Source organism: Notothenia rossii, assembly GCF_949606895.1.
Source record: "Notothenia rossii genome assembly, chromosome: 2".
Lineage (NCBI taxonomy): Eukaryota > Metazoa > Chordata > Actinopteri > Perciformes > Nototheniidae > Notothenia > Notothenia rossii.
Genome location: NC_136904.1, coordinates 10,177,943 through 10,192,487, shown reverse-complemented (window position 1 = coordinate 10,192,487; position 14,545 = coordinate 10,177,943). Strand labels below are relative to the sequence as shown.

The 14,545-nt window shown below is 40.3% G+C and overlaps 1 protein-coding gene across 1 annotated transcript in view; it reads right to left on the bottom strand.

Annotated features, from left to right (window-relative positions):
* Positions 1-750: 750 nt before the first annotated feature.
* The window catches only part of cd276 (CD276 molecule), a 68,368-nt gene continuing 54,573 nt past the window's right edge, over positions 751-14,545 (bottom strand). The window contains exons 7-8 of the mRNA XM_079663846.1: positions 13,926-13,964; positions 751-1,603 (exon numbers count right to left, since the gene is read on the bottom strand). Coding sequence (XP_079519972.1) covers positions 13,942-13,964 — 23 coding nt within the window. The 3' untranslated portion in view covers positions 751-1,603; positions 13,926-13,941. The remainder of the gene's footprint in view (positions 1,604-13,925; positions 13,965-14,545) is intronic.

The following is a 14,545-nucleotide window of genomic DNA, read 5'->3' as shown; positions in this document are numbered from 1 at the left end:
TTAGGGGACCAATGACTGAATTGAAAATGTCTTCAAGACTGGCATGTTCTTCCTTAAATCACATGACATTTTTTTCCCCCACTTCCTGAATGAGAGAATAGGCACTTCTCAGAAAGGGGCCGAGCAAATAAACCCCTCTTTGGGCCTGGAGCCACTAATCTGTAATTTAATTTCAGGTGGGTGTCTGGGCCATGAGGACACACAGCAAGGTCAAGGGCTACTGTACAGAGAGATCTGTGCGTTTGGGCACAGCCTGGGGTTTGATCACCAGTCTCATCCAGCTTAGGAAGAGGACTTAGTATGTGCTCCTGTGCATGTGTGTGTCGGGGAGGTCTTTCTAATACATGTCAGACTTGATGCAAGGTAGCTATTTCGCATATGACAGGAACAAACAATCACAGCGAAAATCCATTATTCAAAACAAGTAAAATGTTTGGGATGACTGAGCATCTGCAAACACAGAGGATTAGCCCTAAAATAGGACTGCGTCTATCCGGGAACAATTCAACATGTCATTGTTGATCTGCATGTAAATGAAATATTTGTATTGCTTTGACAATAATTCTTGTTTTACTCATTATGTAGAATAGTCTAGTCGGCAGATAAATCAACTAATGGAAAAGTGGAAGGATGAATTTGAGCAGCATGGCTAATCCTGTGGGTGAAGAAATGTCTGTAATAAACTCAACCTTGTTCTGCTCGAACGAGCACAAAGTGGCCACGGGAATGGGACCAATAATTACCAATGACCAGTTTCACCATGTCGCTTTTATGTTAATAGGCACTCGGTTATCTTACACAAATGGCTTTGGCATTCATACATGAACATATGGCACAGGGACATGCTCAAGTACCTTGAAAAAATTGAATAAAAGTACAGCTACTAGTGAGGAAACGATGAAACATTCCACAGCAGCAGTAAAAACGTATTCATTAAAAACAATTTCTTACATATAAGGCTGTCAGGTCAGTGAGGAAATCAGGGTGTATCCCATGCACCATTTGGAGTTTGTTGGAGCTTAGCTGGCATTCAATTTCAATTTCCTCAAGTTACTGAATATAGGAGCGGCGCACACTGACAGGTACAAGTTACTCCAGCGACAGACGCTAATTAGCAAGTGCAGAAGTAATGGAAGAGCCAAGCTCCCTCTCTGGCAGAGAGACAGGGATGGCAACTGAGGCAGGGTCATCTCTTTAAGTGTCTCACTTCCTATTAGACAGGAGATCTCTGGCACATGCCCCATCACAACCCATACGGAGTGATGTCAGCCACGGAGAAAGGATCCTGTCACATCCTGTAGTTTTCAAACAGAGCTTCTCTTTTGCATACTGCATAAAACAACTGCGTTCACTCACTGCCGGGGCCCTCCATTGACAGAAAAGAGAGAGAGAGGGCAATAGAAAATAATGGCACATGATGTGTTTATGTGTTTTGATGGAAACTCGAGGGAAAGTCATAGAAGGAAGATGATGGACTCAGCTTCTGCTCAGCGAGGCTTTGACATTCTGTAGGGGGACGCTGGAAATAGTCTCCAGGTTGATGGATAGGTGGAGTGGGATTACCCGCCAGACTCATCTCCTGCCCGCCGCCTGGCCCCGACTCCTGGAAAAAGACACAAAAACACAATACGTATAATGTCAGGCTGCTCACCGTGGGAGAGGTTATTAACTTTGAAAAATAATGAAACACTGCAGGCCTGTCAGAGTAACCAACAGCTAACCTAATTACTAAAACAGAGGTAATCCCATTGGTAAATGTTGGTCTCATGTGCAGATTATAATACTTTTCCACTATTATCGTTATAAATAATGCAATAAAAGTGAAGAAAACCGCAAACAAAGCAATTTTAGCATTATTAAAAAAACAATCACACCAACTAGAAGCTGCTTTTCCAAGGATGTTTCAACCTTCAAGTCTCTCTCCACCTACACATCCTCCTCTCTGTTTCACAAATGTATCTCTGAACTTCTAATGCTTCTCCTCACTCGTAGCCCCTGCGGACCACCCCACCGCTGGCACTGCCTGATAAATTGTTCTCACTGCATCATTAAACAGTTTGAATTAACTTGGGTGGAATTTAATTATGTCACACATGAAGCTCTTCTACTTGAAGCTTTTAAAAGTAATATAGTTTGCTATATGCTTGGAGGTTCGGCTTTTAGATACATTATTCAAGCCAGTCAGCTATATCTGCATGCAACTGGACTTCTAAATGGAAATAACACACTTCATCAGGATGGATCTTTTAATTTGTGTTTCCTAGAGAAACGTTGAACATAAATTACCTGCTTGTGCTCTGTGTCGCATTAAGACCTCAGCTGCACTTGTCATAAATCCACTTTGATTAAGATATACTGTAAACTTCAATAGATTTGGCTCTGTTCACATGCCTCCTGAGCACTTACTGTGTGTTATGCTAATATGTCCTCACAGGAAATACAAAAATAGTTCTGTTAGTGAGCTTCTCCTACCTCCTAATTGACACTCATTATCTCCCCTTTATTACATTTTAGGCTGATGCGATGTGGATATATCCTAACTGAAACCCTAAGGGCATTACTAACAGCTCCAAAATGTCAAAGCAAGAGCTGAAACAGTAATAAAGTATGTCATTCTAAATGATAGGAGTGTTTGCAAATTGCAAAACGCGCAGAATAATATCTGTTTTTGCAGAGCAGCGCAGGATTTGAAAGTGGAGTCTTGCTTGCATTTGCTCCCTGTCAGAGGGTAATCCAATTCATCCATCACCCAAATGAACACAACACAATTTTCACACATGCATTTTCTCATCAGATTCAAATACCCCTTCAGCCCCCAGAGAGATCTCAGCATCTGTATTTCAAAGAGCAGTCCTGCTATCTGTTGAGTCCGGAGGTCAGAGGTGAAATGAGAGACCTTTACCGAGACACTGGATGAACATCTGCTGCGGAGTAATTTAGAATCTCACAGAACCACAGGGACAAGCAACCTGAAACGATTTCTTTTTTTTTTTCTGGGATTGTTAACACAGGCAATCAAAAAGTAAACTCCTACTTAAGTGTTTAACAAACAGCTTCTCTCTGGCGGAGAATCCAAAGCAAGCTTGGCAGGGCAGAACCGTCGGTGCACTCCAACACCTGAGACGCAAGCTGATGGACAGATTCATTTAAAGCAGGTACACGAGATTGCACACTAATTTACTCGGGCTATAGGAGATTGTTCATGTGAAAGATACACCGGCACCCAGGATTCAATCTAATGAACCGTTGTAAATCCAACCATTTCTTTCCTCATCTACATTGAAAGTAGTGCCATACTTCCTGTGCCCTGTCGGTTACTTGTTTATATTTATATTCTTGTTGAACATCACACCTCAAAACAGCAGGCCTGCTGCTTTTAGACTTCGACAGAAAGACAACAAAAATCCAAGTGACTATCAAAGACAAACAGCAGGTATGGGATTATGAAAGTAAATGTTTGGGAATAACCTTGGGAAGTATTCAGGATAATGAGGAAGCTGCTAAACTTTGGTCATTACCAGATGATCAAACACACCATGACAATTTCTCTGTATATTATGGACAATTATACTATTTCAGATTTGCTTCCATGGATTTATTTGCCTTTCAACAAAGGCCTTACAGACTTCAATATACAGTAGAGAGCTTAAATGGAAATAGGATCCCGTGGGAGTGGCGGGACACAAATGGTGGGGTGTGGAAGATATCTACTGTAAATAGCGGTTAGTACCATCAGTGTGGGAAGAGATATAAGAGGCTATTATTATAAGGCTTAACGATGCATTGTACTTCATGGCCTTCAAATACACTGTGTCTTCTGTCTACCTTCCCCCAGCTATCTCTCTTTATAACGAGTTGTGAAGTCTGGTACAAAAACATCAGTTTCAACCTGAATTTAAAGCTTAACTATTAATAATAAAAACACCATCACTGCTGCTCTCTAAATGCGACATTAGGCCATCTGATTTATAACATGTTGCTAGTGGTATTGTTACTCTAATATAGCATCGGGAGGAATTTTAATAATGCTTATTTCCAGTTAATGTTTTCTAAAATGTCAAAACTTGTTTGACATTTTGGGGGATTTGTTTGAGTTATTTAAGAATGTCAATAGCACTTGACATCTGCAGGAAAAATATGAAGCAGCAAGCAGCTTTGTTGCTAAAACTTAGCTCAAAGAAATTAAAGTGGACCTATCATGCTATATTTGAATAATATAGTGTAGGACCATACCTATATAAGGCATATTTATACTTTTTATTTTAAAAAATACCAAACAGATCATGCATTTTAGCCATTCCTCATTTCGCTCAATTTAACACTGTCTTTGCATGGGCTGATTCTGTGAGAACAGCACCATCTACAGGCCTGGCATATGTACTACAGCGTCTCCAGCGCTTTCCAACGGCAATGTCCGTGGCTGTCTCCTCCTGATTGGTGGAGTTGGCCCAATAGCCGTAGCGCCACTTCTGTGACGTCATAGAAGTGTTCAAATCTGGATCAGTCTGTATCAGATCCGTTGCAGACCCGCTTTAAGATATTTGGGTTTGGAGGAAAATAGAGAGGGTTATGTTTTCTGACACTTGGTGAGTTCCCTGGAACACCGGGGACACATATTCATGTATAAAAGACGTACAAAAGTGCATTTTGCATGATAGGTCACCTTTAAGTTATAATAATATTGCCGCTCTTTCCAGTTTTAAGCTAAGCTACCCTCCTGACATCGTACTGGGAAGAGAGTGATATCAATTTCATCTAACTCTCATCAAAAAGGAGTGCCATTTAAACATGTAATCGTTTGTATTCCACTGACATGTATATAGACTTTTTGCACTACTTTTTATTCCTCAGCTGAGTTCAGAAGAATTTCAATGCCATTTGTACAATGTAGCTTTGTGCATACGGCAATAAAACATTTGAATCTTGTAAGCCGTCAACCTTAGTGATAATTCACAAAGGTTTCAAAAAGCATCATTATGAAGTATGCAGTTCTGCTGTAGGCCCATCCATCTTGTCCCAATAATAATAATAAGGCAGAGTGAGGTGTGTGACGGGTCATTCTGTTTCCACTCCACTATTATTCCAAAGCAGCTGCACACATCACACTCTAAAAATCTCACACCTTTATCAGCCCTTTTTCTTTGGTCGAGGTACCCCAACCTCGACCTCTCTCCGAAAGCAGCCTGCAGCCCCCCTGGTGTTAATTATAAGACTTTTTCCACTGGAGCCTGGGTGGGACGTGAAAGTGCATTAATCTTGATTCTCCACTTCAGTCTAAAAGATCATTTGAAGAGACTCCTGTGGTAAGCCCCAAGGCGAGGTGACTCAGTACCACGAGAAAGGTAGGAGGAGGAGGAGGAGGAGTGGAAAAAGAGTCACAGTTTGTTCCGAGCTCACACTGGGATGCCAGCCCACCTCAAAAGGAAAGTCAATAATTTACCTCAAACCACAAATGTTGTTAAGTATGTTAATCTGGATGAATATAAAGAGGAGGACATGACAGGCGCCAGTCTTCCACCTGTGAGTTGCTCGATGCAGCGTGAAGGTGCCTGTCACCCTATGAGCTGAAGGGCTGTGACATGTCGATGAGTTTACATTCAGCCCCATTTCATTGCACGGTAGCCCATCATAGGTATGCACAGAGGTCATTGCTGCACTTTGTGTTGACCCCATAACCATGAACCATAGTAGATGCACATTTACCATTAAAATAATGAAACAAATCTAAAAGGTAGAACAATGGCCTTGAACTAATGTCCAACCCATATGTTGTATACAAGAATTAGATTGACGTCACCTATTGGCTTGTACACATTTTGTGAAATCTTGAGTTTGGTGTTAGTCACCATCTTGGTTTTTGGCCGTTGCCACAATTAACTGTGAAAAACTAAAAACACACCGTAAAAGATTTAGTTCCAAGATAAGAACACAAGCAATAATCCTGTCAGGAAAATGTTTACTAAAGTAATAAATCCAGTGAGATTAAGTAATGTTATCATAGACTTCTATAGAATCTGAGCTTTTTTGCAACGAGTTGAGTCTCACTCTGCTGGCGATTAGTGACAATGCTAGTTTCAGAAAAATCTGTATAGGGTTCACTTTTAAGACCCAGAGGTTTATGCTTTGTTCAAACACTGAATCGTTGCAAATCCACTCGTGCACCACTAACATACTGTGGACACAACTTCTGATCTTATAGTTGAAAGAAAACACCTTAAAAAACATTCTCAAGTCATTGAGGTCATTTCTAGAGAATAATTTCTGCGCAATTAATTTTGAATGACTTGCTCTGCATGTTTGATCACATTCTTCTTTATAATTAGTCTTCTTTTGCATAAAAAAACCCCTTAAAGCAGTTATTTGGCATGCAGAGAATGTCTTACCTTCAACTATACGAGCATGGATACAGTTTCACTTATGTGCAATAAAAGGTATCTCTGTTCAATGATCAACAACTTTAGCATCTTCCCATCACAGTGGGGGGGGGGGCTGTTCAGTATTTAGGTTTATCCATCTGTAAATGCTCTGTTGCTCTCAAAACATTCTCTTTGATTGCTGTCTGTGTACTTTTTTTTTTAGATGTTTTCTTTTATATTTGATGTAAGCCCCATGACATCAAGTCAAATTCCTCGTACAGTACGTGCGAACTTATCTGGCAATAAACATGTTTCTGATTCTGATTTTTAAACAATAGGCAGGGATCCATTTCAAAACAACTGTCTGTGACGAGAAGCAGTTGCTTGCCATGAAGCGAACCTTTTGACTGTGTAAAAAATCAGCTTACAGAGGAGAACTCAGACATTACACGGGCAAAACAAGAGAGATATTTGAAATGTGACGACTGTTCAGAGAGAGTGTTTTGATCGGTACGGAGTGAGGCATGTTAAGTGAAGATAATATGTTGTGACAAGGCGGGCCATGGCCTGGTGACCACACAACAGTCATGTTATCACCATGGTGGTCTCTATTGCCCACAAAACATTGCAACATATAAATCTGCATTATATCTGTTGCGGGGTCAAAGGTGACTGGGTGTGTTTAACCTGCACGCAACATTTAAGAGAATTACAGGCTATTGAGATCCAGTGAACCCTTTTGCTTGATATCAGTTTGCATTATTCCTGTTTATGTCCATACCGCATAAAGCATAGAGCGATATGAAGCAGCCTCAGAGAAGAGAGGGATGGAGATCATTTCAGTATTGGTAAATCACTTTTATTACAGGACATTATATTGCTTGTTACAGCCTTTTATATGGAGCCCTTTTTATCAGCTATACATTGATGGCATATCCCAGCATCCCAGTTGTACCCATGCACCCTTTGTGTCCCCACACCGCTGATCTTGTACACACTCTCATCTGCATTATGAGTAATCTATGGTAGTTAATTGAGCCCAGAGGCAGTTGGTTTCGATGAAGGCTACTGTGCTTTTCTGGCAAAAACAGGAGAAATAGAGCTCTCTGGAGAAGGCAAACAGAGCAGAACTCGTGCCGTGTTCATTAGCTGTCATTGATCAGCGATTCAGTCGCTGCGCACCACAGCTCACATATTACCAGTTTCATGTCCTCAGAATTAATATAAAGGTACGAAAAGGGAGCCAGCACAGCATTTTCTTCATTATAAGTTATTTTCCAATGCGTTTTAATGATGTGAATGGATTTTTGCCAAGGTTTTAAATGGTATGCAGAGACTGCCACGCAGCACACTTGTCCATTCCTCAGTTTTCTGATATGAATATGAGCTCCTATATTCAGTTGTTGGCTTCCCTCAGAGGCTATCATCGCTGCAGCCTTTTCCATCACAGGAGATGTACTGTAGAATGATGCTGAGAGGTGTGAACATGCTGATAAATGGCTGAGACAAAAGTATAAATAATGCAGAGATCAGAGACACTGGAATAGTGAGTCAAACTCCACTTCGAGACACCTCCCTGGAGGGAGTCCAACGTAAGAGTCCTGTCTGACATCATCAGCGTCTGCAGGGCTTCACCTGCCACGTACAGCAGAGAGGAACTCCAAGAACTCTCTTCTCTACTACCTCGCTGTTCCACACACCGACTAAAACAATCAGATTTTTAGAGAGCACACACCCGATCACTTAAACCTACCTGCTGCAGGCTTATAAACCACATTTAGACCGGTTTCCTTCCTCACTTAAATCCATTTTACCTCTTTTATCTTGTCCCCATCCCTGGAGAAAGAAACCCCCGTATGTGCAATCTGTACTTACACAACCATGACTGAGTAAACCCTGAGCTATTACTCCAAACAAATGTAACAAGGAGATTTATTCTACAGAGTTTAAGTGAATGTATAGGGGGGAATTAAATCAATATTTCTCAACTGCGCTGAATGAGCCTGAGAGGGGCTATTATGTAGCACTAATTGCACCTATAGGGCCTATCTTTAAAAAATGGAATCTCTCTCATTGGAATTCATTGAAAGTCGTCGACCGGGATCGTCCACGCTGCTGCTCATTTCACTGAGTTTTCATTTATTCCCTTCATGTCTGCCTTTGAATATGTATTCTCTTCTCATTCGCAGCGATCTGCGTCTAGGCCAAGGTTCTGCAACAACTTTTATTGCCCCTTTCCACATCAAAAGAACAAAAAAGTCTTTCATACATTCTGAGGATTATGAACAAAGGTTTCAGCGGTCCAAAGCAGAATTTCACAAAGGACCTTGCAAGGTTCCCTCGACCCACACCAGTTGTGTGATGGTGCACATTAACTCCAGTGTCCAAAGAACAACACCACTGATATTCAGCATTTTCAAGTGTTGCTGGAAAAAGCATTATTCAGACCCTGTGGTTACACAACTACCAGTGAGTAACCTTCACTGACAAAGAGTTTACTTTGAACTCAAAATCTAACTTTGGAAAATAACCAGCTGACTCACGGAGTATTCTGAATCATCACACTAGCTTTGGCTGACAGCTGGCGTATGTATTTAGAGAACAGTGGATTTTGACCCACATTTATGACAGTGGTCTACAGTAGGAAGAGTTAACTTCAGAATCAGTATGAAGAGGAGGAGACATGTGTAAAACCAACCCTCTTCCTACACACAGAAAGGTGTATCAAATAAAGAAGTACTCATCTGAAACCCCTCTTTTAACGCCTGCCTACATAATTCTATTTTTACTAGACCAGGGGAAAAGAAAACAAGCCAATATCAAGTTTTATTTACTCAACACAACTACTTCCATTAATGTCCAAGTTTCCAGAAGCACAGAGTTGCCATAATGATCAGTATGCAGTATTTATGATAGCGCACAGCCACTAACGATGGAAACAATCTACAACATATTGAGTGTGCTGCGGAGCCATTTACTATGTTATCTGTGCTTGGCCGCCAGTAATGAAACAATAAAAGTTTGAATGGATGAACATAAGTCAGGAATGAACACATGTATCGATAAGGCAAAGGTTTATGAAAACAAAGTGCCGCCTCACACTAAAACGGCTTAATTAAATGCAGAGCCTTGCTTTATTAAATAAGATATGCTGCACTCTGCATAAATGCATTAATCGATGGCAAAACTGCCACACAAATATTAGAATAATTGATCCAGGATGATTCAGCAGCAGAAAGGTCGAGGGGCTCGCAGGATATTACCTAGCAATAACAGTCTCGGTGAAGGTCAGTGGATACTACAGTAATGACAAATGTCCTCTCTTTGACTCCTGCTGGCCAGACTTTATTTTGGCTAGTTACAGGAAATTACTTTCTGCACCTTCCATCATCTTTTACTCACTCTGCATGCTGCGGCTTTATGGCAATGACCAGTTAGGGTATAATAAGAACAAGCTGTAACTGTCCAAGCTTGTAATAAAAGTATTCACACATCTGAATTAAAGTAAGAGTTAAGAGGAATGTTTAAGGAGAGATAAAGTGTACGTCCGTACTGTATGCTAATGTGAGAAGGAAGTGAAGTAGCTCATAGACAGCGGAGCAGTATCTTCCAGTTTTCTCTGTCTCCTCTGCAAAAGCTGTGCCCATACTGTACACAAACACATTTCCAGACATCAACTTGACATATTAAATCTGTACTGTTTTCCAGATGCTGTTAAGTATAAGCTTAAGGGGACTTCTAGTACAGGTTCCCCTTATTAGTTCTTGATGGAAATTCTTTTTGGAGCATTCACTAGAAAACAAGGAAGCAGGAGACCAACCTGATGTCTGACAAACTGAAGGTTTATTCAAAGTATTTTCCGAGAGAAATGACAATGGAAACAGTGCACAGAGAAGTGTTCACACTGTTTGCCAACGTCAGTTCTGCTGAAGTCTCCATGGGTCTGTATTTTTAACAGATTTGTAGGCTGGTAAAATACATATCTGCCTGTGGTCAAAACATGCCCATACACTATAAACAGCCATCTGAAGATAAGGGTGGATTGAACAGCTGTTACTATCTGTCATGTGTGATCTAACACTGAGCAAACTGACTTGATTGACTCTTAAGATACAAAATACATTTAAAGATTACTTTTTGAATCTATTTGTTCTTGTATATTTAAATAGATATGATTCAACTAAAAAACATGGAACACGTTTAATAGATTTGAAATGGTCCTGAACAGCAGGGAATCATCAGTAGCTAAATGCGTCAAATTGTGTCTCATTTTCTGGCAAAAGACAACCCATCAAGCATCAAAATGCTTTTATCATTCCAGCGACAAAGAGTGACAAAAAAAACGTCAATATCTGTCAAATTGAGTGCCACTCAAATGTGCCTAAAAACATCCAAACAGCTATTTCACAAAACAAACAAAATCCTCTGCCCAAACTGTGCTTTGTTGGTTACACAGTGTAGCGTTCCCAAAATACCTTCAGGGTGTTGGGCTCTCCTGGCCTATAGAGGCTCATGGCCATGGCTGAGTGGACATGGGGCCGGTGGGAGTGTCCCTCTCCCAAAGGGCCACAGGGGCCAGCACCTTGGCTCCCATTACTATCAGATTGCCTGCCTGCTTACCGCTGTATTACTTCTGCTGCTCTCCAGGTCAGCCTGCTTCTAGCAGAGTCATTTCAAAATAGGGAACACAGCTATACAGCTTTATTTCCGATAAACCACTGGCTGCCTTCCTAGCATTTAAACATGGACAAAAGCCCATTTTCACAACAGGAAGGTGAAGAAATACTGAAGAAAAACTAAAACTAGAATAGTGCCACACACCAGGTTATGAAATAGCAATAGAAACACAGTGTTCACTAATACATTTATGCTATATAGTCTACATCTATTGACATGTATATAGACTTTTTGCACTTTGTATTTTTGTACTTTATTATATGTTGCATTGTTGGAGGAGCTCAGGTCACAAGAAGTGCATTGCCATTCCTACACTGTAGCTTTGTGCGTATGACAACCTTTGAATCTCTGAATCTTTATAAATATCCTGGTCTCCAAAGTAAATCTGGAGAATTGGGGCAGAAGCAGCTAAAAGAGGCGGGACTGACCAGTCTGTACTCGGCAGGTGAGTCAATCCCCACTGCAGCAAAATGGTCCACCTCCACCTTTTGAATGCGCTCAGCAGGGGGTCACAAACAGAGAGGGAGATGCATATCAGCAGGCAGGAAAAAGCATGAAACCTGGTCAGGTACTCCCGAGTTGCCGCCCTCTGCGGTATATATTCTTTGACGAGTTATCTACCAATGAGGTTCCTGCAGTCTGGTCACATCATTGCGTAACGTTTTTCCATTTCTGACAGGAATAATGCAGTTACTAATGTTTGTTCCCAGTTATCAACACTTCTCCTTCTGTCAAGTTGCTCATCTAGGTCATGTGCTAATCCAGAAAAGACCAAAGATTAAATAAAGTCGCATATACCCAGAAATATACACAGGTCCGAGTGCCCTTCCGTCTGCCTTTTCAAAACAACCTATCAAAGAAAGGCCAAAATGATCATGTGTTAATACATGTAATAAAATATCCTTGTCAACAAGTAATTTCGTCAGCCCATTTAAGATGATGTTGCATCTGATGATATCTCCCTTCAATCTGCTTCTCCTGCTATGAGATGTGGAACTGTACATACATGGTGCTGAAAGTCAGGTCACATACAAAGAGAATACTTACTTATAACTATATTAAAGTGCACCTATCATGCTATTATTAGGCATATATTATGGGTCTCAGATATATAGAAATATATAAAAACATGTCTATGATGTGTTTTGCTTAAAATACAAACAGATCATGCATTTTAGAAATCCCTCATATCCCTCTTTTCCAGCCCTGTTAGAGAAACGCGGATTTGGGGTCCTTAGCTTGAAAAAGAAAAAAGAGGAGGCGGAGCTAATGCCTGATCAGAATTCTATCGGAGATAAAGTTAAATTCTGCTGTGATAAAACACCATCCTGTTCTAAACAACATCAAGGATTATCTCTGAAACAGTGTGGAGCTCAAATGCTTTTTCTCTTGCGGGTTCATCACAAGGTGAGTTCTTTTTTTATTTCCTGCTTTTTAAACACGCTCTACAGTACAGGTTAGCTCTGAGTGTTAGCGAGGCTTGCTAATGTAAAGAAAGACCAGATTACGTCCAAAACACTTCAGGCATTGTTTCTGATAGCAACTTTCTGTGGGTCCGCCGCCAATTTCACGTCAGATCGGCAGCAAATCTGTATCCGCTCCTTGTAGCCCTGTTTTTAAAAGATGTGGGTACGGAGGAAAAGAGAAAGGGTTTTATTTTCTGACGCTGCGTGAGTTCCCCGACGCACCGGGGACACATGTTTATGTATAAAAGTGAATTTTGCATGATAGGTCTCCTTTAATATATATGATATGCTTTTGTTTTTAAATAAGCATAAATTACTCCTACACATTGCTATCAATTGATACCATAATGTATGATTTGCTTTACTATTGTGGGCCTGTTTTATACATTGCTATATTATTATTATTACATGTTACTTGTTAGACGCTTTTATCCAAAGCCACTTACATACTCAGTACTGTGGACAATCCCCACAGGAGCCATTTGGGGTGAAGTGTCTCAGGGACACAACAACATGCTGACTGCAGTGGGGTTTGAACCTGTGCTCCCCTGATCCCAACACCAAGGCTCTACCCACTGCGCCACACGCCTCCCTAATGTCTATAGATTTGAGTTTGATCGATAATATTGATATTCAGTTCTTATGAAATGTTACTGAACCATTTCTTGATTACTACTCAAGGGCTAATCAGCGAGTTGGGGGTGGGGGGGTTGTCTTCTTGTCAACATAAACAAATAAAACTACAAATGAGATTTATATTTTAGCATGACATAGGACAGATAAAGTTTGACCAATGTCAACAGGAACAAAGCAGACTTTTCTTTTTACCGTTTAAGTAGCATGTCTTTTTCTCATCTAATACTTGTTATATTTGAATCTTGCATTTACATAGATGAAATGAGGATTTGACAAACATCCACCAGAATCTGGGACACATTGCTTGAATCCATTAAAACTATGTTCTTAACCTTATAATGTAATGGTCAACTCTTCACAGTCCAAAGCTGGCAGATTGAAAACATCACGCTGGCACTGAACATGAAGTTATACACAGCAGGAAATAGAAATAAATGACTCCCACATTAAATGTTTAGCATTAATTGGACTCTTACAGCTTTGAGCAGGCAGGGGGAATTTATGTGTGCATGCATGATAAAATCAAATAGATTTGTCATATCAGCCAGTGACCCTGTGATTCCTGAAATCAAAATGTCAAGACTTCTAATATTCCCCGACTGTCTGCTAAATGAATGCAGCCGAGCCTCATTACAGCAGCACTTACCCATAACCTACAGAGGCCCTGTGTCCTCCAGAGAATTACGGCTGAGAACACAAGGCAATTGTGATAAGCGAGAAAAAGTGTGACAACAAATAAAACCCACAGCTGCATTTAACACACAGATATTCATAATGCAATCACACTCACCTTTTATCTCTGGACTTTAGCTATTCAGGAGCGTCATGGCTGAAAAAAAGAAAAAAAGAATCAAAATGGTGGAACTTTTAACGATCTGAGAGGAATTCAACTAAGTCATGTAAGCATCAACATTTATTTATCTGTTTATTCCACACATGGCAGTTATTGTATTGCATCACAAGGGGTAAGACGTCATTTTTACTCGATGGACAACATTTTGTTTTGCTTTTCTTAATGTTGGGTTAAGAAGCTAAAAAAGTCCAAACACACCAAATGTTTAAAATCATGCTAAAACATGTTTACCCAGGTGTTGTATGATGAATCATACTAGATAAAAAATAAGAGGTATGTGGCTTGTTGTGTTGTATTAGCATAAGTAACCCCCCCTAAAAACTACATATGGACAGGGGTTATGTTGTGTGCAAATATTCAAGCACATGCCAAAGACTTGGAGAACTTGGATGTAAAAGAGACTGTGGGAGGAACATCAGCAATATCTAAGTCTTGTTTAATACACTTTAAGAAAGTTTTGTAAACTTTACAAAACGTGTACACTTACACTGGTTGTTTTTTATTTTTTATAGCACATGGTGGAGTAAAATAAAAGCAATATTTCTTCAACATAACTT